General features: G+C 39.5%; 3 protein-coding genes across 6 annotated transcripts; 2 read left to right on the top strand and 1 right to left on the bottom strand.

Annotated features, from left to right (window-relative positions):
- Positions 1 to 6,186: 6,186 nt before the first annotated feature.
- Positions 6,187 to 7,605, bottom strand: LOC135635871 (zinc finger protein GIS3-like). Its single transcript, XM_065147280.1, has one exon. The coding sequence runs from the start codon at positions 7,446 to 7,448 to the stop codon at positions 6,744 to 6,746; it is 705 nt and encodes a 234-aa protein (XP_065003352.1). The 5' UTR covers positions 7,449 to 7,605; the 3' UTR covers positions 6,187 to 6,743.
- A 2,949-nt stretch (positions 7,606 to 10,554) lies between these two features.
- LOC135634789 (uncharacterized) lies at positions 10,555 to 17,143 on the top strand. 4 transcript variants are annotated; one of them, XM_065145386.1, is made up of 9 exons: positions 10,555 to 10,722; positions 10,798 to 11,008; positions 11,379 to 11,465; positions 13,410 to 13,457; positions 13,524 to 13,570; positions 14,199 to 14,265; positions 14,349 to 14,392; positions 15,874 to 15,931; positions 16,795 to 17,143. In XM_065145386.1, the coding sequence occupies exons 3-9, from the start codon at positions 11,403 to 11,405 to the stop codon at positions 16,843 to 16,845; spliced, it is 378 nt and encodes a 125-aa protein (XP_065001458.1). In that variant the 5' UTR covers positions 10,555 to 10,722; positions 10,798 to 11,008; positions 11,379 to 11,402; the 3' UTR covers positions 16,846 to 17,143. The 4 variants fall into 4 exon arrangements, with proteins under 4 accessions (XP_065001458.1, XP_065001460.1, XP_065001459.1 ...); XM_065145388.1 differs by having other exon boundaries at positions 10,555 to 10,743; positions 10,942 to 11,008; XM_065145387.1 differs by lacking the exon at positions 10,798 to 11,008.
- A 399-nt stretch (positions 17,144 to 17,542) lies between these two features.
- On the top strand, positions 17,543 to 23,171 carry LOC135634704 (AP-3 complex subunit delta-like). Its single transcript, XM_065145225.1, has 2 exons — positions 17,543 to 20,622; positions 22,927 to 23,171. The coding sequence occupies exon 1, from the start codon at positions 17,662 to 17,664 to the stop codon at positions 20,545 to 20,547; it is 2,886 nt and encodes a 961-aa protein (XP_065001297.1). The 5' UTR covers positions 17,543 to 17,661; the 3' UTR covers positions 20,548 to 20,622; positions 22,927 to 23,171.
- Positions 23,172 to 23,594: the final 423 nt, after the last annotated feature.

Here is a 23,594-nt window from a genome sequence, read left to right as displayed (position 1 = left end):
ACACATCCCTATATGATAACAAGACAAAGAGATCCATCTGGAAATCCTTGCCATTGGCATCTTTGTTGAACCATAATCGAAGAATGAAAACTGAAGTTCTATATGTTCACAATGTAACAGTATGTAGAGACACAAGGCATGCTGATGAGAATTTAATTGCTTTCAAGGCTTCCTTTTTTGCATAAAAGAACCTGAAGATTATAAGAGCACCTCTCTAATCTGCTGCATGGCCTGACTTGTGTTGTGAGGAGACAAACTGACAAACTTTGCATGAAATTTGACAAGATCTTCAAATTTTAGGTAGTAGGAATAGGGTCTACCAATTGACAAACTGTTCAATTCTTTCTGCAGCAGATTGCTGGCTGAAATCTTGCTTAAAGTAGTTTGCAGCATGTATAGAATTGTCACAATAATGTGAACACTGGTCTTTACTGAATTCATGCTGGTTTTTTCTTGTGAAGGTGAAGATGTGCATTTGTATCATTTTTATTTTAGATTGAGATCAAGGGTGAATTATTTAACAGTGGTAATCTCCAAGTGAACACTTGTATTTACTAAATTCATGCTAGTTTTCTCATGGATGGTGCATTTTTATCATTTTCAGATTGTAGATGATGGCCAAGGGTGAATTATTTAATTGTGGTGATGCTTCAAGTTCCTTAAGACTTGCTATCATTAAGATAGGCTTGATATTTGATGTCAATTGTGGTGGTAGGTTCTGAGTTCATTGGGCACTCCATCGTATAGCAGCCCATGTTGAGTGGAACATTAAGATAACAATTCTAGTGTTGATCATAATGGTCATTTAGTTTGAAATAGTCTCTACAATATCTTTTGGCATGGTCAATCTTTTTTTAGAGATTTTTGTTTAATGATTTTTTTTGCCATACGAAGGTATGTGGAATGTAAATAAGATGAGAAATAATTGTTTTAACTTTTAAGATGGTACAACATATTTTAAGAAGCCCTGTAATATTCTAAAAGAACAGTTGAGACAAATAGTACTAGTTTTGTGAGAAGAGGTAGAGGGAGATAAAAAAAATTTCCTAGAAACTATAAACAAATTTTAAATACTCTTAGTTTAACAAAAGATATCACCTTGTATAAAGCCCAATAATGGAAAAAGATCATAGTTCGGACATACAAAGTTATATTTAAACTATAAAGTTATACAAGGTAATATCTTTCGTTAAACTAAAAATATCAAATAGTTGGGACATTAGGACTTGTTCTCTTTGCCATACAAAGTTGCCGATTCTTGTTCCAAGTCGATTGGTGTAAACTGTATTTTGAGTTTAAGTGGTATTTCATAAATACTTCTGTGATCTAGATTAACGCCAAGGAAAATCATGAGCAAATTGATCGGCTAGAACTTAATTCTAAAGAAGTGAAGATCACAACATAAACAAAAGCAATACAAATTGAACAAGTAGAAGAGGAATTTTTATTTGATTTGTTTTTGTTAGCTTACATATGTTTGCCCTGTGTGATGTTAGCTCTACCTTAGATCTCAATAGGTGAATGGTCAACGTTATGCTAAATTAGAGAACCCACTCATACCATATGAATCTAATTGACAAGAATTTGGAAGATCCATGAAGCAAGAAGAGAATAATGGATCGAAGGGCTGCTGCTATATGCCACCATAGAAATGGAGCAAGATGAACATAGAAGGGTTTGGTAGCACCTATCAGGGCAGAGAACTGTCAATCTCACTGTCTGTGACACTCTGGTATTTTTTTCTCTTCTTTTATTAGAAAACAGTTTTGGAGATCAATAGCTTGTCAGGTGAGAGATGGCAAATGAGCAGATTGGCAGTAGAAATGATAAAGTAGTGTTACTTGTTGCACTTGTTCCCCAAATATTATGTTATCTTTTCAGTTATTACAACCAATGTTTTATCCATTATTGATTTGCACTCTGCACAGGTAATTCATCTGACACTGTCATTGTCTTAGCCACTTTGCCTTGAACAGAAAGCAACTGGTGGCCTTGGTTCTAGGTAAGGAGAATTGTGTGTTCATCATGCCATCTTTGAACGGAGAGGTGGAGAAGGAGAATTGTTATTTCTAGGTAACATGGTGTGTTCATCACGCCATCTTTGAATTGTTATTTCTGGGTATATAGATGCAACAAGGGAGTGGAAGTCTTTGGTAAAATAATTAATGCTTTGATCTTTGTTTGTGCAGTTAGCAATGATGAAAGATTCTGAGGCTGCTTTCTTCCAAAGGTTGGAAGATCTCCAACCTTGTCAGGTCTCTGAACTAAAACCTTTCACCCACATATTTGCTGTTTATGGATACCAATCTTTTACTGCAGTATTGTTTTGGATCCCTATATATATACACACAACCATGAACCAACCTTCTTCTTCCAGAGGATCAGTTTGCAGACCTGCTGCATATACTATTGAGTTTTGTGCCCAATAACACACAAGGATACCAGTGAGAAATTTAAGAAAATGCCTAAAATTTTAGCAAAAGAATTGACAATTTGAAATAGAATATAGAGAAGTATTAACTTTTGGTTTTTGGTGATATCAATTCGAGGTGCATCATAAATTAACATTTAATTTTCTTATTGTTGTGTAGACAGTTGCATGATTTCAGGCGGACACAAACAAGTAGATCAAGAAAAAATATATAAGTACCTTGCGTTAAAGTAACTTAAGAATGTCACTTAAAGATAGTTTCTTTTTGGCCATTTGGAGCTGGATAGCATCTGAACTTTTACCTTGTTCTAGCTTGCAGTTCTTTTGATTAGTTTTTTATCTTTCATTTTAAATAGTGATGGTGAAGTTTGACAAATCAACTATAATACCACCTCTATCTTTGTTAACATACTTGCATATTTTCTTCATACCATGTTCCTAAATGCATTTTTATATAAATATATTAAGATGCTATGTTCTAACCTGAACTGAATGAGATTAGTTCTTTCTAGAGTTTATATGGTTTTCTGTTTATGTACTGTTCATTGTTCATTGCAGCTTAATGAACTGCTGAAACAAGAGATTATCTGCACTCCTAGTTACAATAAATAAAATTGTGATCAATTATAGTTGGGATGCTAGTAGTGGCAAAATTTGAGGATATTAGATTCGATAGCCCAAATGGAAGTCCTGATGAAAAAGACAAATCAAAGGAAAAAAAATGGTTCCAATTTCAGTCTTACCACTATGATTGGAAAGATTGAATTGTTCTACAGATTTGGTCATATGATGCCACATACCAATTCAACCAAAAAACTTAGGCTTCTAGGATATGGATCAACCTAGTATATCATCACATGAATATTTCCGATAGTTATTATGCTAGTGATGAAAGGGAAAGAAAGCCAGTTGTGCTCTGCAATTGTCTCACTTGGTGTTTTATCTACATGGTTGAAAAAGAAGTCATTGGGTGTACATTTCAGTAACCTGATATTTTGTTGCTTGTGGAAAATTTCAATCTCTCTGAAGAATGCAAATATTGTTCGTTTCAGAGAATTAAATACAACTGTTAATTTCTTATAGTTTCCTCCAAACCTGCATACAACCCTTTCACATACTATCAGTCGTCATCTGATCTAATCTCGATATTTCTTGCCTCATTACTTATTAACTAGTGGGAATTGTTCACAAACTATAAGTATGTGTGCACATTTAGAAATTTGTTAAGAGAATTGTCTAGTATTTATGAAAATAAGATCTTCTTTACGTGCCCATTAATTTTCTTGTATTGTGTGTCCATTATTGATAGGCTGGATTATATTAATTCAGCCTTAATCAAATGGCAATATATATTTTTAGCATTTTAATGGTTATATTCTCTTGTTTTCTAGTGTTGAGGAATAATTTCTTCAAGCTACTTTTGTATTCTGGGTGGAAAAGAGGTAAAAAAAAAAACCTGCTTGCAGTCGCATTAGGCGTGAAGGAGTTGGTCTTCATCCATCACACAAAAGAGCTGTGAGAGAGCCGCACTCTTTTAGCATCATTTGGGCGATGTGGTACACAAAGAAGTAAGCTTCTTTCTCTCTTGTTCTCAAACATGTCAAGCTGCATCTTTTCGTGGGAACCTCCATTACCCACCCGCTGTCCCCAAGTTTCAAACTCTATGTTGACCCTCCTAATTGTCCCTTTTCCACTTCAAGTGTTCCACGTAATATGAATTCCTTATTTTATTCGACAACAAGACAAGGACTTGATGCCAGGATTATCTTTGTGGGACCTGCTGCCATCTTAGTGTGGGCCCACCTTGGATCCCCGCCCAATTGGGAGCTGGGGACAGCTTGTAGAGAGCCTACACAAAACCATAATTAGCATCCTCTTTGCGTATCTTGCCTTTGTAGATATGTCTCTTTGGTGGCCATCTTTAGAGAAAGTGACCCAATCCAACCTTGGTGATGCAGGTCACTTATTTGACAAGAGAAAGAAAGGCCGTGCTCTTCCCTTATCAGGCATGGAATTGTGAGGGGGAGTGGTTGTGGACTTGAGATGCCTCACCTAGAAAACGACCAGAATAGGAACATGTGTGGCTCCACCCACCACTATCATTTGATGTTTTTGATGTTTGAAAGGCTGAATCTTTCTCTTGATGATGCAGTGCTTGTGGAGGTTGGGTGGAACACCTTTTCTAGCTCAAAGAATTTTGCAAAGTGTATATGGTGGGTTAAGTGAAGAAACACCAGAGAGGATTGGTGGTGCAGTGTTTGGTACTTTGCCCAAATGCCGGTCTATCAAAAGCTGAGGTAAGGTTTGGAAACTCATGTCTTATTAGTTCAACCACAAATGGTTTTGATCCTCAAGACTCTCTCTCCACTTGAGGTTGTCAAGCGGATTCACAGATCAAGTGTGGGAAAAGCATCCCAGTTTGACTGAGATGCTTTTTCTTATTTTCTAGGGTCTTCTCCTGCAGAAAATTGTCACTTCTGTGGGTATATTTGACTCAATACCAAGTAAAGAAAAGAAATATTAATAAACATAAACCTGCAAAATTCAAGTTAAAACATATCTTTATGTTAAGTGTGCAACTTGCGTTCGCTTTTTGGTTGAGCGCTTGCAACTCTGTAATTGCCGGGAAATAAGTGAAGCAATGCAAATTAACTTTGTTGATCACATTAAGAGGATAAGATTTCTTTGCTTTTCTGCAGAGTGTAGTTTAATAACTATGGAGTAATCATCAAGCGGCAGGCATGCAACTTTAGTCTCAAGTGATGGATGACTCACTGAAATGGCCATTCCAGCACAGTGGAGTGGAGTGCTCACTATTGTGATATGCCTTTGTGATGGCAACTTTCTCAAGATGCGTTTGATTGAAGAATCTATAATAGAAAAATACTCTTGAATAAACTTGCAGCAGAGTCTTTTAATGGGTTTGATTGAAGAAGCATGAAGCATACTGTCGAGAAAGATTGTTTCAAATTTAATTCGATGCAGTACTGGATGTTGTCAGCAAAATATAACACATGAAGCTTATAGATCTTGTAGGTTGAAGGGTCGATATCAAGGGAAGCTGGTGGGGGCATGAAGCTGGACATGAACAGTTGTTATCCAAAGGTAATTTGTCGAGACCTATTCAAGCCTAATAGTTTAGGGAAGCAGCCTATTATTATTTTGGCTATGATATGCCCTGCTTATACATGCGACAGTTTTCTAGCACAAGACACACTCTAAAATAACAACACTGCATGATCTTTGCAACTCTTACTTTGCATAAGCCTTTTGTACTTGTATAATTATCCATAAATAAGTACTGAAATTATTGTTAATTATTATTCTTTTAACGAACTCACCTGACACAGCATAAGCTCTTTTATATATATATATAACTCAACAACAATATTAAATCTCTTAACTCCATTAATCAAGTATGTTTGAGAATTAATTATGATTAATACAGTTTCTTATCACTACATTTCATATCCAATTCTTTTATGTAACTGCATTTCACAAATTATTATTAATATTTTTTTAACTAAAAGGGGACATTAATTTTTTTTTATCGTTTGTATTTTTTTTCCTCCTTACTAAATAGTAAAAATTCTCTTCCTAATCTTTCTTTCTTTTGTTATTCGTCTTCCACTCATGTTTGTAGCAACAATTCCTCTTATTTTGTGATGAGATGAATGTAAATTATAATTTTGTGGAAACATTAGAAGCAAATTAATTGAGAAACATGGTGTTTGACATACCACATCTTACAATTCATACGATAAAATATATTCGATATTTATTTGTTTTTTGGAGCTTTACAGGGGAGAAAACACTTGCAGTGGCAACGCACACGCGTACAAGTCCCCCGCTTCAAGCTACATGGGAATGGTACTTCGGATTCCATGGAGGCTGTCGGGATCCGACCCAAAGGTGGGCTCAGCCACTTCTTCTGTACTTCGTGTCATCGTCCGCCTCGTGTCCTTTGACGTCAGTTATTGGTCGAGTGCGTCGGCCGTTGTACGCTGGTCGAGGCAGCTTCTGAACCACCGCACTCACTGATGCCGCGACGAGCCGAGACACCGAATCCGCTCGTTTCGTTCACTGAGCAGACTCGCTAAGCTTTTCTTCTAAATCTTTTTGTGTTCTAGAAAATCTTGTTGGCGCCATTCAAGTATGGGGTTTAAGTCACCCAGTGGAGAAGAGAATCACATGGAAAATTGGGAAATCAGAAATTTAGGGAACTAAAAGTCCAATAGAATTCATCAGATATCGAGAACTCGGTCGTACGACACAAAAGAAAGCACGGGAGCGTCGCCGTGTCGAGACCGATTCATGAACGAGCGGGAGCGAGGCTGAGGTGGAGGTCCAACCCGTACGAGTCCTCCGCCGCACCGTCCGCTGGAGCCGCACCCGGGAGAGCGGGTCCACTGGTCGGTCGGCCATCGTCGTAGAACAGCTCGCTGCCACTGTCTTCGGCGTAGGAGTAGTAGGTTGGTACCGACCGCGGGACGACGCAAGCGCGCGACAGAGGAAGGGGCGGAGCGGCGCGAGCATAGTAGACCCAACTTCCGGCGGCAGTCGCCTGGAGGCCCACAACCGTCGTCATCGTCGCCGTCGTAGCAGGGGAAGGAGGTCGATGAACAGGCGAGAGGAGGTGCGGCGGCGGAAGGGAGAAGGCGGAGGCGATGGGTTGGTGGTAGAAGCTACCAGCGGGCGAGCGGTGTGGTGACGCCATGTGTGGGTGGTGATGGTGCACCTGGGCGCGCTTCATCTGCTGCCGCTCCTTCTTGTGGGCGTTCTGGTGGCCGCCCAAAGCCTGGGAGTTGGCGAACTCGCGGCAGCAGTACTGGCACTCGTACTTCCTCACGTCTCCACCGCCTGCGACGCTGCCGGAAGCAGAGGAGGAGCTGTCTGCTGCCGCCACATCCCCCGAGCCGTTCGTGGCGTTGTCGCTGTCGGAGACCTGGAATCCGAAGAGCTTAAGGCCTGGACTGCTGGTGGCCTTTGTCTGACACTCGACGCCGGCCATCTCCATAACCTATCCTTAATTGTGTGTGTCCTTTACAGCCCCTATGTTCTATATCACCTCTAGGCACACTCAGCGAGAGAGAGAGAGAGAGAGAGAGATGGTGCATCTGAGTTCATTCTGGGTATCAGTGTTTGTATTTATATACGAGGATCTGAGGTGGTTTTACGTAGAGAGATAGACTTCATCAGAACGTGTGGGGGAAAGGGAAGTCACAGCCACACCTGCGCGCTCTGAGACGGAGATGAGATGGGATGGCTGGAATGAACTGCCAATACTATATTCCACAGTAGCTTGATTGTTTGTGCAGGTTCTACTGCTACTACTACAGGAGAACACAACCCACGAAAAAGTTGTGTAGGCTCAGATTGCGCTTGTCCTCTCTTCCTTCTTCATCATGTTACCTTCATACGATATTACCAGATCATCCCTGTACAGTACTATATATCTGTGAAACACATGCAGCTGGCTTAGGATCTTTTGATTACAGTAAGACTGATACTTCTGCTGTAGTGATAACTTCTTAGAACGGTCCTCCTTGTCTAGTGCTTGTACGACTGGGCTTACAACTACTGCTACAATGGAGCTGAGAGGGTGTCTTCTCTGGTTAAACTCTGGTGATGGAAATAAGCACCTCTTCTGAGAAGGTTGGGGAAATGTTAGGGTATAGGAAAAATCAAGAACAGAAGCTACAATGGTGTAGTACTTAACACACATCTCATGGGTCCTCATTTTCTGGTCCTTATCTTTGTCGCATGTGTGTAGCTTAGCTATGTAGGAGAAGGTGGATAATTGGTGTCCTCATTTTCTAGATCTCGTTTGATGCTCCTCTACTTAGATGACTGAGACAATGCAAGCCTAAAAGTATGGATGATGGACAAGCTCTATTAGCGATTAGAATAAATAGGGTATTAATTAAGACTTGGTGAAACCATAGGATGTTAGCAATGCTATTGTAGCTGCATGGTTCACGGCTGACATGGAAAGCAATGGCATAAGCATTGAATTATTGACTTCCCTAATCATAGACAACCACCTGAGGGTTGACACGTACGTGAGAGCTCACGTCATCTCTCGTGGCGATCGACAAGAGTGTGATCCCTGAAAAGATCACATGAGTCAATCATCGATACATTGGTAGTCAGACCCGTTCTTTTGTTTTCCCCCTTAATCGAGTCATCGATCGTTAGAGATCTGTCGCTCTCAACCATGATTTCAAGAAGGCTCACACGCTTGATCGTAGGGAGCATTAATCTTAAATGACATGACTCAATTCTGCTCTTCGAGCGTCTGACACCGAACTCTATCCCTACTCATTTTAGGTGTACTCCTGCCCTGACAAACGATGCACCCCGAGTTGTCCTTCCATAATATAGCTATCAGGAAGATATGTTCCGAGGGAACAAATAATTGGTCATCCTCCATCCACCGATTAGGTATATAAGCAAGTCTTATAGCCTAGAGGGGTAAGGTTATTATTGTGATCATCACTCTACTAACTTTATCATCGGAGGATTGGGTTGGGAACAACTCTCGACGCTTAATGCTTGTGCAGGAACTTTGGTAGAGCATAAGAGCACCTCAAGGCAATGCTGATCCTGCTCGAAGTGAACAGGAAACATCTCGGGTCGACACCAATCGGATCTCTTTCTGCTATTTTCCTCCTCTCGGAGACCTCCTGAGTAATCTTATATCTCCGGGACCGGACTAATTCGGGACGTCGCCATTGGTCGCCGGCATCCACGCATTAACACGGGCGAAACGCCTCTCCTACACCCAAACAGTCATTTCACAAAGTGAAGAGCGAGTGACTTCAGTGTGCACTGCATGCGGTTGACGAACCTACGTTACACCCACTCCAGGTGAAGACTTGACCTGATAGCCTCGTTAGAAAACCCATGATGACTGTGTGTGTGAGAAAGATATATATATATATATATATATATATATATATAGAGAGAGAGAGAGAGAGAGAGAGAGAGAGAGAGAGAGAGAGAGAGAGAGGGAGTACAACATTAGTGCAAGAATCAACTCTTCCTTCAACTCTGCAAATTCAAGAATTGGCTTACAACCTCCAGTGTCGTAACAAAGATCTTTCTCTCAGAATTGTCATCCACAGTAGTCAAGGTCTTCCTGAGGCTGCCTATGAGGTTTCTCCTCTTCACACCTCTGCAGTTTCCTAACATACTTATTGCTTCCTCGTTCATATCTGAGGACCTTTTCCCAGGTCAAAAGTTGCAGGAATGAGTGGTTTTGTACAAATACGACACAATGTATGCGTTGTTGACTCACAAACTTTGATTGAAAGGACAAAAGATGGGAGGAGAAGACAGCAGAGCTTATTTGTGCCGCCACCTTTACGCGCAGAGCCGGTGAAGTGAAAGTTGGATGGAGATGTTGGCGTGATTGACGTTGTATTCGTCTCTTATCCGGTTATTATTATTTTGTTCTGAAATAAAAAAAATGAATTATATTATTTTAGAAACCCAATTCAACTCTTGATCGATGGTATTATCACAGTTCCAAGTTGCAGACACGTTGAGACATATAGTGACCACCAAATATTCCAACATATCGTTTGTAAGGACCACTAGATCTAGGGAAACTTTCATGACTCTTTGACAGTCTCTCACCGTGACACCAACTATAATCAACTCTGTGGTGGTCTCCATGCTCATGAGCATGGAGACACTTGTAGGTGCTAGGTAGGGTCCCTGCATTGTTCAATGCTCTACATGTATCCTGGATATGGCTGTCTCTACCCCACAATATCACTAGGCCTATAAACGTCCCACTAATATATATATATATATATATATATATATATATATATATATATATATAATGTTGGAAACTGGATTGTAGTTGGACTCCTATTGGGCCATGATATACCCATATATATATATATATAATATGTGGGAAACTGGATTGTAGTTGGACTCCTATTGGGCCATGATATGCCCAGGCCAAATATATACATAATGTTGGAGACTGGATTGAAGTTGGACTTTTATTGGGCCATGATATGCCCAGGCCCATTAATTTGGTTAACAAATTGTGTCGGGATTGGGCTGGTCTGAGTGAGCTCCTGAGCCAGAACGGCCCAAAACGGAGCCCTTCCGCCCTCCATTTTACCCGTCGCTGCCGGCCGCCGTGCATCCTCTGGAATTCATCCTTCTTGACGCCACTAGCGAATCCTCCTCGTTGGAAGCCGCTGTTGCTTATTACTCCACATCACGAGGCTGAGACGCCCGAGGACGACATCGCGGCCGGCCGCTGCCAGGTTCGAGTTCTGCAGCCTGAGGTAGCCTGCTCCTCTTCTGTTGTAGTCCTATTTCTTCTTTTGTTTATGCCGTAGGGGATGGATGAGTCCCTGATCAAGAATTGGGATTTGGAAGCCAGATGTTTTCACAATCATACCCCTTAAAGCAAGGGGTTAGGACTAACTTCCACCAAATTCTTGAACCATGTTCTCAACCCCTAACTTGGCTTACCTTGGAAGCAATCGTTTTCTCCTCCCCGCTGATACGTCCCTCCGTCGGCGATTAAGACTTTGAAGGAATAATCAGGTCTTCTTTGTGTTATCAAACCCTCCTATCTGTTTGATTATTGGTGTCAAATGATTCTTTCGCCTTTTTGCATGATTTCGCTGGTTCTTTCTTGTTACTAAGTTGAATATTTATTAGAACGGTTATTTGTTGGTAACCGGCTTAGGTCTTCTATTGTAACAGAAAAGAGAAAAATATTATCTTTCTATGCCAGTAATGATTCTTAAGTTGGAAATTCTTTTCATCCAAGTATTCTTAGTTTCATGGCATTTTAGAGTTGGCTGTAGAATGCTTTTTATTGATATGTCTAAATACATTTACATTTCAATTCTCTCTCTTATTCCTAAGTGAAACTACCGTAGGCCTGCAAAACTAATTCCTTTTTACGTAGGCTCACTGTTAAACAGAGAGAACAATGGATTCAGGTCAGTCTTTTCGCTTCCCCGTCGCTCACAATGCAGTTTCTTTGGATATCAAGGTTTGTTGAATTTTAAAATTGGTGATATGCTATGATTGTAATGGCAGTGATACGTGACTTCTAATTATGTTAAATTTCTTGCCCTTATATGCTTGATGACTAGTTGTAGAAACTAATAAATTTCTAATTTTACAGTCAGGTAGAATCATTATGAGCTCACATAATATTTTGAATATTAGTTGCTGATTGTTAGGCAGTTAAAAAACAACATATACAAAAAGTTTATGTGTGGATTTACTAGAAATGATAGAAAAAAAATTTAGGTATCACTTCGATAACGGATAAAATGAGATAATTGTTTAAGATGGTATGGACATGTGCATAGGAGACCTATGAATGTGATAGTTAAAAAAGATGAATTGAATAATATTAGTGGTACGAGGAAAGACAGAGGAAGACCTAAAAGGATCTTAATAAAAATTATAAATAAATATTTAAATATTTTAAACTTAACTAAATATATGATTTTTTATACTCAATGGCGAAAAGGATCCAAGTAGCTGACCCTAAATAGTTGAAACTTACATTTTTGTTGTTGTTGTAGTTGGTGCAGTTTCAATTTTTTTTAATTAACGCTTTTATTCTCTAGAATACATATGTAGTCTGTCATTTTAGTGGGAATCATTTATCGTGTAATCAAGAATTTCATCATCTTCACCTCATATCTTCCAAATTTTGTATGCTCTCCATTTCTTGTTATTTGTATGAAAGTCCCTCTAATTATCTTTTGTTGTTCTCTCCAATGTTAGTACTTTTGTGTATTTTCTTCTAAGTTTCTAACTATGATCAGTTTAACTCAACCTAACCTATGAAGAGATCCTTTTACCTCTAGGTCAAACTCAAGTCAGCTTATGACTTGACAAGCCAAGTCCAAAATGATGAGCATGTTTTAGGATTTGGCATGTTGAGATATATAAGACTCATATTTATTGGCAAAACAGTCCAAGAATATTTTGTTTTATTGATAAAAACATCCTAGAAGATGGTGATGTGAGTGATCTAACACATTTTTTTAAAATATTTTCCCAGATTTAATAGAAGAGACTTGTTTGCACAGGTTAAGTGGATTTAGGGGACTTTCATTTAAATAAGAACTGAGGAACTTATATGAAAAATTGAAAGGATTAGGGGAGAAAAATAAAATTCTTTTGGATTTATCTAGCTTCTTAGGAGCCATTTCATGAACTTGGAGTGGCATGTGTCATGTTATTTCTTTTAATGATTCTTTGGTGCATTATGTTGCTTACATTGACTCTTCTATGTACTCAGTGTATCAGGAACTGTGTTTTTTTATCTCTCTCTATTTATCTTTTTATGCTATGAAAGCATGATTCTACACTTCTTTTTTGTTTTGATTGGCTACTGCCATGTTTAATATGGTCTATTCTCATGACTTTGTTTCATATTCATAAATTTGGTCTATCCTTGGCTTTATATAGAGCCCAATGGCAGCAAAAAAAATATGTAGTCAACCCCAAATAGTTGGGATATCATGGCTTTGTTGTTATAAATATGGTCCATCCTTTGCCTCCTCTTCATCCTCCTCTTCCCTCTTTCTTTTCTCGTTTTCTCTAGTCTAAACAATATCGACTTGTAACAAGTGTTGGTACCTCTACCGGTATCATTCTGTTTCTTCTACCGATCCATATCTGCAATGGACCGATATTGTAAACCTTGTGTGTTTTCTTGTTCAGTTATATTTATTATTCATCACAAACTAGCATCCAATACTTTTGTTTCATTTCCCTTGTTTAATTAAATTTGACCTTTTGGTGGCTTCAGTGTGAACATATTGTCCTCCTACTTTGTCTGTATCCTTTATATATATTGGTTGCGTGGCTTTATATGATCCAAAATTATGAATACATGCTTAAAATTTATTGACATTCATTGAACATTTATCTTAAATTTTGTGGCCTAAATGATGCTTTATTTGCACTGTAGGGGAATAAAACAGAAATTATAAGCTGCAAGTATGATGATAAATTTCTGGTTAGTATGATTACTTTTATGCATATCTTATTTGAAGGAAGGTTTGGTGCTAAAAAACTGCCATAGGTCATAGTGACCCAGATTGGATGCATGGGGACAATACTGCATGCCAGGTCAGCATTTTTTTCCTTATTGTATATTAATAGTTTTTACTTTTTAGTACTAATGACAACCTTTGGTATCCATATCTCTACTCATTATTCTGGACCTGCCACCAGGTTCCATGCCTTAAAAGTTCAGATTCATACCCTGATTGAAATTATAGTGAGATAACCTTAGAATTTGGCATATAAGTGAAGAACGGACAATGGATGAATTTGAATTGTTTTCCTTTGGTGTTAATGTCCTTAACTACGGAGAGAGAGTGTTCTATGAATGTTAATATGATTGTGCTTGATTACTTTGTTGTTCAACTTGAAGGTGTTATGACTGACAATTTGCTGATAAATGGTTAGTGGTTCATAATAGGATTCCATGAGCTAAATAAATATTTCAGGTATTCAGTTGAATGAGACAGTGCATAGAAAATATATCAAGCTAATCAGTAATGATCAAGACTAGCATCCATTTGCATTAACATTGAAACAGTTTTGATGTAATCACCTGGTTTAGAAGAATACTTGCATCTCTTGGTGATGCTAACTAACATCAAAGTCTCTTTAATTGTGCTAGCTAACTTGCATTCCAGAAAGTCATAATTCTTACTTAGTGACTGATGGTAAATTTTCATCATGGAGACAGGAAGGAGGAAAGTGTATTGACCGATCCAACTTACAGTGTCTCCATTATATTTGGTAAAAGAGATGAGGTAAGTGTAGATGTTTCAGGATTAGTCAATGTTACTATTGTCTTGTTGGGTTTGATGATAATGGGCCTTCATTTCATACACAGCCATGGCTTATTGCATGTGGTCGCCAGTTGATTGAACATATAAGGTCAGTTTTTATCTCTGCGTGTTAAATTTTATATATCCATTATTTCCTAGATGGAGACTATGTAATAGGTATGCCCATAATCAACATTATTTTTCATTTCACTTTTTTGTGGCTACAGTTTGTTTCCATTTATGATAGCAAAACTTGACCTTCCAAAAAGAAGCAGATGCATTATCTGTACATCACAATTTAGAATGGATTTTTAATCCCAGCATTCTATTAATAGTTCAGGAGTTGAGATAGCATCCACCTATTAAATACTGTTATAGACTTCTAGCATGGTTGTGGAGTTAAATTGTTGGATTGAAGATAACATGAATCACGCCATCCTAATCAAAGTTTTTTTATACTATTAGACCATGATTCATGTGTTGACCTTTGGAGCTGAACTGCTCATGATTTTACAATAAAGGCCCTATTTAATTTAACTCCAAATAGCCATTGGGACAAAGAGGAAAAAAAGGGTAGGCTAGAGGCTTCTAGTGATGTAGATTTAGGATGGTCATGGCTTAAATATAGGCAGACTTAGCCTTGATGAAAACGCTGTGGTTCCATGACTTGAGTCGTAGCTTTGGTACGATGTCAGAAAGGAGAAACCTTATGTGGTACCAAAGCTCACTCTTGAACGGTCTTTTGGAAGTAGATATTGATATATTAAATATGATGATCATAATATGCTTCTTTGCTATGACATTCTTAGGATTTCATCTCAGCCCTCTCGTTTTCCTGCCCTTATTTGGACTACTAGAATCCATCACTAAGTGCTAAATCATTGGTTGTAAAGTTACCTGCTTTTGCATGGTTTTTTTATGTTTGCGACTAAGTGTTAATAGATTCTTGTAAAATTATTATCTTATCTCCACAACAATGTAGAAATCACTTTTTCTTCAAATTTCTTTTTTTTGTTTTGATTTATGTCAATAGATGCTTGCAAAATTATAATCTTCTTTACACAACAATATAGAAATTGAATTTTCATTGAAAATGCTTTATTAGTTGTGATGATATTGTGCTGAACGGAAGAGATCTGTGATTAGATGATTTTGCAAACAGAGGAGTTCCATATGTTACATAACAGTGTTTACAATTTTATATACATGTGTAGTATTGTTTGCTTGCACTAAGGGTTTGGGTAGCATTGGCTTGTTAGCCTACATTTTCTCCTTTAGATTAATACTACTTCATATCTGAAACTGTCTTCTATGCTCTTGATCGAAAAATATAAGAGGCAAAAGAGATTGCTCTTTCCTTGCATGAGTTCGTTTTGTAATTGTTTTCATGCCGACGAATTAAGTCAGTCTCTTGCCCAAATTTGTTTTGGTTGAAAATTTGGCACAAGATTTGGATGTTAATATTGCACTGCTAGTTACTAGTAAGATTTTTACAACATTTCTGTGCACTTGTGAAACTGATATTAGCAATGTAATGCCTCATGTCACTCATTAGATGAGTACCATTATAATTCAAATTTACTTCTGCAGTTGCTCTGGCTCTTCTATGCATTTGGTGCTTTCTCTTGGGCTGAAGGATCATTCTCCGGTATGATGCGCAACAATCTGTTTTTCCCTTTTAGTTTTCTGTATTCCATTTTGTGCTCATCCTGAAATATCACATATTCTTTTGTTGATGGCCATCAAGACTTAATGTGCATTTGGGAACACATTTAAATATGCATTGAGGGTCTAATGTATATTTTAAATGTGATTTGGTGTTTGATAAGTTTTTCTCAAATTGTATTTGGTCTAGATACTGCATTGCAAATGTTCAAAGATGCTACCTTAAGATAACATTAGCATTTTAGCATTTGCAGGATGTTAATATAATTTTTTAGATTCCTAAAATACCATATAGAGTTATCCAAAATCACAAAATTATCAACATGATTTGATGAGAAACTAATATGATTTATGTCTTTTATAAGGTGAAATTTTATTTATTTATTTTTAAAATTATTTATATTTATTTATATAATTATATTTATTTTATATCTATGTTATATGATATTTTTTTTGTAAGATTGCATATATTTATTTATTTAAATAAAAATAAAATTTTAATTTTGAATAGATATTCAAAATATTAGAAGGGTAAATTTATTACATAAAATTTAATAAACTTTTGAAATATAATTTTATCAAATAAAACTCACATCAATGTATATTTAAGATATAGTTTTCATCTATTATTCATCAAGCATTGAAAGCATTTCACAACTTCATATGTATTCAGACATTCATTTTCAAACACAATCTTAGTTGCACCCAAAGCAAAAATGATTAACTTCTTTTTCTGGCAGATGGACTTCACTAATGGCCATCAGATTAGCTTAGCAATGATAGTAGTTAATGCCGTCATCTTATTTGCTTAGCAATTTAAGTTGAATCCTGTACTTTCACCTGCAGGAAACTCTGAAGGATGTCACTCTAGCTGTAATCGAGAATCGCCTATGGTGAACTGCATTGCTATTCCTTATTAGCTTCTAAAGCTTCAGACCTGGAAACCATATCTGGTGCTTTTTTGCCAGCATCATCGCATGCTAAATCGACGAGGTAGATTATAGATCTTCCATGAACCGATGTTTCTAAAATATGCTTGGCGTCGCATTGCAAGACTATTTACCAGAGTGATTCCTGCTATGTTCACAATGAAGTGAAACTTTTGGAAATATTATGTTTGTACTATAATGAACGTTACAACTTGTTGATTTAATGGATGGCTAATAATGTAACTAGAGAATGATTGTTAATTTCATTATGAAATGATAGTTAGCCCACAGAAGATGAACGTAATATCTGTTATTATTTAATGTGCATGGTGTATGAGGCATAACAAAATCCCCTGACATCACCAGAGTCATTACCGTGACAAGTGTCGTTGTCACTTTCGATCATAATGCAGAGCCGATAGTGTTCTCAATGGAGTTCAGTCTGAAGTTAGCTTCTTCGATTCAATTTGTTACAAGGTTACTCAGTTCAATTATTCATGCATGATAATTCGATCATTATATTTGAGAAGAATAATAATAATAATAATAAATTTAATTTATAATTATCTGTCATTCAAATTTACCAAGAAAAGGATTACAATGGATTGACAACATCCAACATTATTATTCATCTTGTATTTCTTCTTATCATCATCAGCATAATCTCTGTAAGAAGTACCAGATGTACCGATCGGCAAAGGCAACGTAACGCCACAGTGACCCGACGATCCCAAACCCTTTTTGGGCTTCCTCTCTCTTCCTCCCCCGCCTCCTCCTTCCCTCCATGGCGGCCACGTCTGCGTCGTCATCCTCTCCTTCTTTGATCGATACGCTGTTCCAGCGATCCCTCGACGACGTCATACGAGTCCTCCGCTCCTCTTCTTCCGCCGCCTTGGAGGCGGCGGCGATCGCCCGCGCCTTGGATGAGATTCGCCGCGAGATCCGGTCGCCGGACCTGGACACCAAGGTGGTGGCCCTCCAGAAGCTGACCTACCTGGCCTCCCTCCACCACTTCGACATGTCCTGGGCCGCCTTCCACGCCCTAGAGCTCCTCCCCTCCACCTCCCTCCCCCAGCCCCGCGCCGCCTACCTCGCGGCCTCCCTCTCCTTCCACCCCTCCTCCACTGACCTCCTCCCCCTCGCCACCCACCAGCTCCGCAAGCACCTCGCCCCCTCACCCTCCAATTCCCCCGCCCTCGCCGCCCCCGCCCTCCACCTCCTCGCCCTGGCCTCGTCCCCCGACCTCGCCCGCCACCTCGCCCCCGACCTCCTTCCCATCCTCTCCAACCAGTCCTCCAACCCCCTCCGGCCCAAGGCCGTCGCCACCGCCCTACGTGCACTCGCGGTCTGCCCAGACACCGCCCCGGTCCTCTTCAAGCCCCTCGTCGAATGCCTCTCTCTGTCATCGGATCCCCGTGCCGTTTCCGCTGCCATCGGCGCCTTCTGCGAGCTCGCCCTTGCGGCTCCCGACCCCTCTCCGTACCTCCCCCTCGCCCCTGAGTTCTACCGCCTCCTTGTCGACTCCCGCAACAACTGGGTCACCATCAAGGTTCTCAAGATCTTCGCCCGTCTCGCCCCCTTGGAGCCCCGCGTCGCCGCCCGCATTGTCGACCCCGTCTGCCAGCTCCTCCGCCGCTTCACTGCCAAATCTCTTGTCTTTGAGTGCATCCGCACCGTCTTCTCCAGTCTCTTGGATCACGATGCCGCAGTCCGGCTGGCTGTGGATAAGATCAAGGAATTCTTGGCCTCCGACGATGATCCCAACCTGCGGTACCTTGGCCTTCAAGCTCTAAACATGCTTGGACCGGCGTACTCGTGGGCAGTGGAGGACAGCAGGGAGGTCGTGATCCAATCGCTGAACGATACCGATACTAACATACGGCGTGAAGCACTGCGCCTCATAATGGGGATGCTGTGCGACAGCAACGTGGTCGATATCTGTAACATGCTAATCAAATATGCCATCAAGTCCGACCCAGAGTTTGCAAATGAGATTCTTGATGAGGTGCTTGCAACCTGTGGGAGGAATGTGTACGAGCTGATTGTGGATTTTGATTGGTATGTGTCTCTCCTCGGTGAGATGGTGAGGAATCCACATTTTGCCAAAGGGGATGAGATCGAGAGGCAGCTAGTGGACGTTGGATTGAGGGTGAGGGATGCGAGGCCGGAGCTCATCCGTGTGGCTCGGAACCTTTTGATCAATCCTGCTTTGCTTGGGAATCCTTTTCTCTGTAGGGTGCTGTCCGCTGCTGCTTGGGTTTCAGGAGAGTATGTTGAGTTCTCGAGGAACCCGTTGGAGCTAGTAGAGGCACTGCTGCAGCCAAGGACTAATCTCCTGCCGCCATTTGTAAGAGCTGTTTATGTTCAAGCTGTGTTTAAGATTCTTGCCTACTCTTTTATTTCTTTTATCGAGCAAATACAAGCTGGCGAGTCACTGGCAATTGGAAATTCCTTAAATCAAAGAGGAGGGAAGCAAGAAGGATCTGATCTTGTTTCTGCTAAAAGCTCTAGTGATCAAAATAATGCTTTTGAGATTGGAGATGGTGTTGCTACAGCTGATAAGGCCATCCTATTTGATTCAATTGAAAAGCAGGAAACTTTCAAGCATGAATCTATTTCTTGCCTGCTAAATCTGATTGAAACAGTGGTGGGCCCGCTGTCAGAGTGTGGTGAAGTGGAGGTTCAGGAGCGAGCTAGGAATGTTCTTGGTCTAATTCTCATCATACGAGGAACTCAATTTTGGAATATCGAGGAGGGACATGAATTAACAAGGGATAACAAGATCACTAAAATGGTGGAACTCATGGAATCAGCATTTTCTGAAGAGTTAGGTCCTGTCTCTACAAATGCTCAGAAGAGAGTTTCAGTGCCTGAGGGTCTGATTCTGAATGAAAACCTTTCTGAACTTTTGGACATTTTAGGTGATGATGATATCAATCCATGTGCATCAGTTTCATTTTCCTTACGCAATCATCATTCTACAGAGACTAACCAGGATTCTGCAACAGCTATTGAGCCAAATTCTTTGCTTGCTGAACATCGTAAGCGACATGGGTTGTACTATCTTCCCATGGACAAAGATAAGTCTGAATCAAATGATTATCCATGTGCTAATGAACCACTGTTGCCTGTCAGTCATGGGGAAGACACTGAAGACATTGTGAAGCTCCCTGCACAATCACTTATTCCAGAAAAGGCAAAGCCCACGAAACCACGACCTGTGGTGATAAGGTTGGATGAAGGAGATGGTGTTTCGAGTTCTAATTTGAGTACAGCTAAGGAATCTAAGGATGATATGTTATCTGGCGCAATCAGGGATGTTCTTTTAAGAAATGAAAAGAAACCATCATCGACACATAAAACATCATCGGACAGAACTTCTCAAAGAAGAGAGAATGATGGATCTGAGAATAGTGAATTAATTTCTCAGCAAAAAGAAGGTAACAGTTTTGGTGATAGAGAACATGGAAAATCAAGTTCTAGGAAGAGCAGACATCACCACAAGGAAAGGATTGAAAGCTCTGGGCAGAACAGGGATAATGAAGAGAAGAGTCATAGGCACTTAGCAAAGAGTAGCCACCATCACAGAAGGCATAAGCATAGACAAAGAGGAGATGCTCCTTTGGACATTGTTCCACAATCTCCAGTTATCCAAGATTTCCTTTTGTGATTGTTGTTTGTCTACTTGCTGTTATAAGGTTTTGCCTTTACATATGATTTGAACACCGTTTCCCTTGTTGTCAAGGTCAGTCTTTTTTTATGCCTGTACATTTTATTGCCGTACTGCTTCTAGTTCTTGTATTGTATCTTTAATCTCTTAAACGTTCAGGTATACTGTGTGGTATGTATGAGTTAGACAAAATATGGCAAAACGGCTACATTTGAGTGAATTTTTTTAATGGACAATATAGTCATTTTCCAGATTTAAGGTCTTTCTTTCTTCCAATAAATGTTAAACTTTCTTTGTCTGAAGCTAACTTCCTAGATTCTCGAGACTCATAAGAGTTCATTAGAGTATTTTATGCTTTGGGGGTCCAAAAGAAATAATATTTTAGTATCTAGAATCTTTGTTACATGTCTGCAGTTGCAGGTGCATAATGTTCAGCTGCAGATATTTCCCAGTGTTTTGCAAAATAATCACAGAACAAATAATAGAAAACAAATCTGTTCACTAGGAGGTGAAATCTGACTTTTGGTGAGTCTTTCTTTTATTGATTATAGTGCATCTATGTTTTGACATGAAAATGATGAGTAGCAAGAGCAGAATGAATAGTTTCTCATATAGGAATTTTGATATTAATTTGTCTCTGTCGATAAACTTTTACTTTTAACAAAAATATGAATAACCTTACATCTAGGCCCATTAACAAAATGCTTTAGTATGAGAAATATATCTGACTTTAAGGACATCAAGTGACTGATAGGTTAACCAGTCAAATGTGCTCTCTGACAGCTTGATCACACATAATTGTCTTCACGACATAAGGAAAATGGTTCATATCAACATGATCATTTCAACTCTCTTGATTTATGCTAGTGATTTAAAAAGGCGTTCGGGTGCTCGCCTAGGCGCTCGGGCGAGGCGAGGCTCGAGCGCCTCACTAATCTCCCAGGCGACGCGCTTCAAACAGGCGCCACCTGGGCGCTTGCCCGAGCCCAGGCGCTGGGCACTTCGGGCGAGCGCCTGGGTTAACCAAGGCGACCGAACCAAGATTTTAGGTCTGGTTCGGTCCTGGTTCGGTCTCTGATGGTTAGTTGGTTCAATCTAACCAACTAAAATCGATATAAGTGAGAACCCAACCCTAACCCTCGCCGTTGCTGCTGCCGCACCCAATCCCGATCCCGATCTCGCTGCTCGCCGCTGTCACCGCTCGCAAACGTTGCCTCTGTCGCTGCTCGCCGCTCCTGCTCCCGCTGTCGCTGCTCACAAACGCTGCCTCTGTCGTCGCTCGCGCCTCCCGTTGCTCGCCGCTCCTGCTCCCGCTCTCGCTGCTCGCTACTGTCACTGCTCGCAAACGCTGCCTCTATCGCCGCTCGCGCCTCCCGCCGCTCGTCGTTGCCGCCGCCGCCGCTTCCTCTTTTCTCAGTCAGTAGGCTTATACTGTTAATATTAAGTTTATTTGAAATGATTAATTTTCAATACTGTTAATAGATTAATAATATATTATTTTGATTTTAAAACTTTTTGTTAATGTGACATTGTGATTTTGTATCTTAGATTTTTTTTAATTTAATAATATATTTTTATTTAAAATTTTAAATAATTATATTTATTAATTATATTATATATTTTTATATTTTAACGTCTCGTTTCGCTCGGACGAGCACCTGAGCGAGTGCCTAGCGCCTTGGGCGTTTTTGGACCTTGGCACCTTTTGGCACTTAGGACTTTTTAAATCACTAATTTATGCATATAAATCTCCCAATATACTAAAATTTGCATATGTATAATCAACAAATAATTTTGTCTCTTCATGTGTTTTCTTCTCCTTTTTTGCTTTTTCGGTGATAAACAGTCATGTGATAGCCACAATCTTATTTAATTTCTTATTTCCATCCTTCATTAAATTCCCATCATTAGATGGAGAATTACCTGCAAGAATCCATTCTCCAAATTGCTTGGTCAATGAGGGTTTAGTCGCCTTGTAACCTGTTCATCGCCTTCACTGTCAAAATAAAATTTCTTGAAAGAAACTTTTTTACCTGGACCTAGGATTGTGCTTTTCTTAGTTGAGCATTCAATGGAATCTTCGTAGCGAAGGCCTCATGTATCAACTTTTCTGCAACTTCTGTTCTCCAGATTTTTTTCAGGTTTGCCATTCAATATTTTGTTTCTTTGCTCGATCAGATTTTCAGCTAGTACATCAGCAATGAGATCTTTTGATTCAGTGCTTCTCCGGTAGTATGCCCCTTCTGCTTTCAGAATTGTCATACTTCTTTTGGATCTTTTTTTGTTGATAACGTGTAGATCAACTTCTTTCGTTTATATTTCAAGTAATCGCTTAGCCTCTGGCCACAAATCTGTGATTCTTGATTCCTTTTTGTGCAGTTTTACAGTATAAAGATATTTCAAGCTTTCAAAGAGTTCTCTTACCATGGATGACTTCTTCAGATTTTGTAGCAGCTAAGATTAGTGATCTTGATTGCTACAAAAGATGTGGTAAATTTTGGCTCCACTAGGGGTGGCAAGTTAGTGATATTGGCCCTTGATATCCTATCATAAAAATGTGTAGTTCCTTCTTGGTATCACATACAATGTTTTAGCAAATGGATTTTCTTTCTTACCACCTTTTAGTTCAGGGCAAGAAGCATGAAAAAATCTGACACTGTGTTAGGTTTTTCTCCTAAAATACCAAGTCTAATCCCAAGCAACAACAACGTGGTTGCTGTCAAAGCAGAAAACAGATGAAAAATGCTGTTGTCATATATTGTAGCTGCAGAAAAGGAATGGGTCTAAGTGAGTATGATTATAGGAAAATAAGAGCTAGTAAGCTATATCATTTTATGGAGAGAAAGAAAGGCATTTGGCTGCTGAATAATTTTGTTTCTTAAATTTAAGCATATGACTGGGCATACACCCTCCTTCCACATAAATGTTTTGTGTATAGGGTCAACAGTTTGACGATTCCGAATCAAATTGGAAGCATATTTTGACAGTTCGGTTTTGATTCTTAGAATCTAGAATCGGTATTTCCGGTTAGTGGAATCTGGAACCAA

The sequence above is a fragment of the Musa acuminata genome, chromosome BXJ3-4 (assembly GCF_036884655.1).
Source record: "Musa acuminata AAA Group cultivar baxijiao chromosome BXJ3-4, Cavendish_Baxijiao_AAA, whole genome shotgun sequence".
Taxonomy (NCBI): domain Eukaryota; kingdom Viridiplantae; phylum Streptophyta; class Magnoliopsida; order Zingiberales; family Musaceae; genus Musa; species Musa acuminata.
Note: the sequence above shows the minus strand (reverse complement) of the source record. Positions and strands in the feature narration are given on the sequence as shown.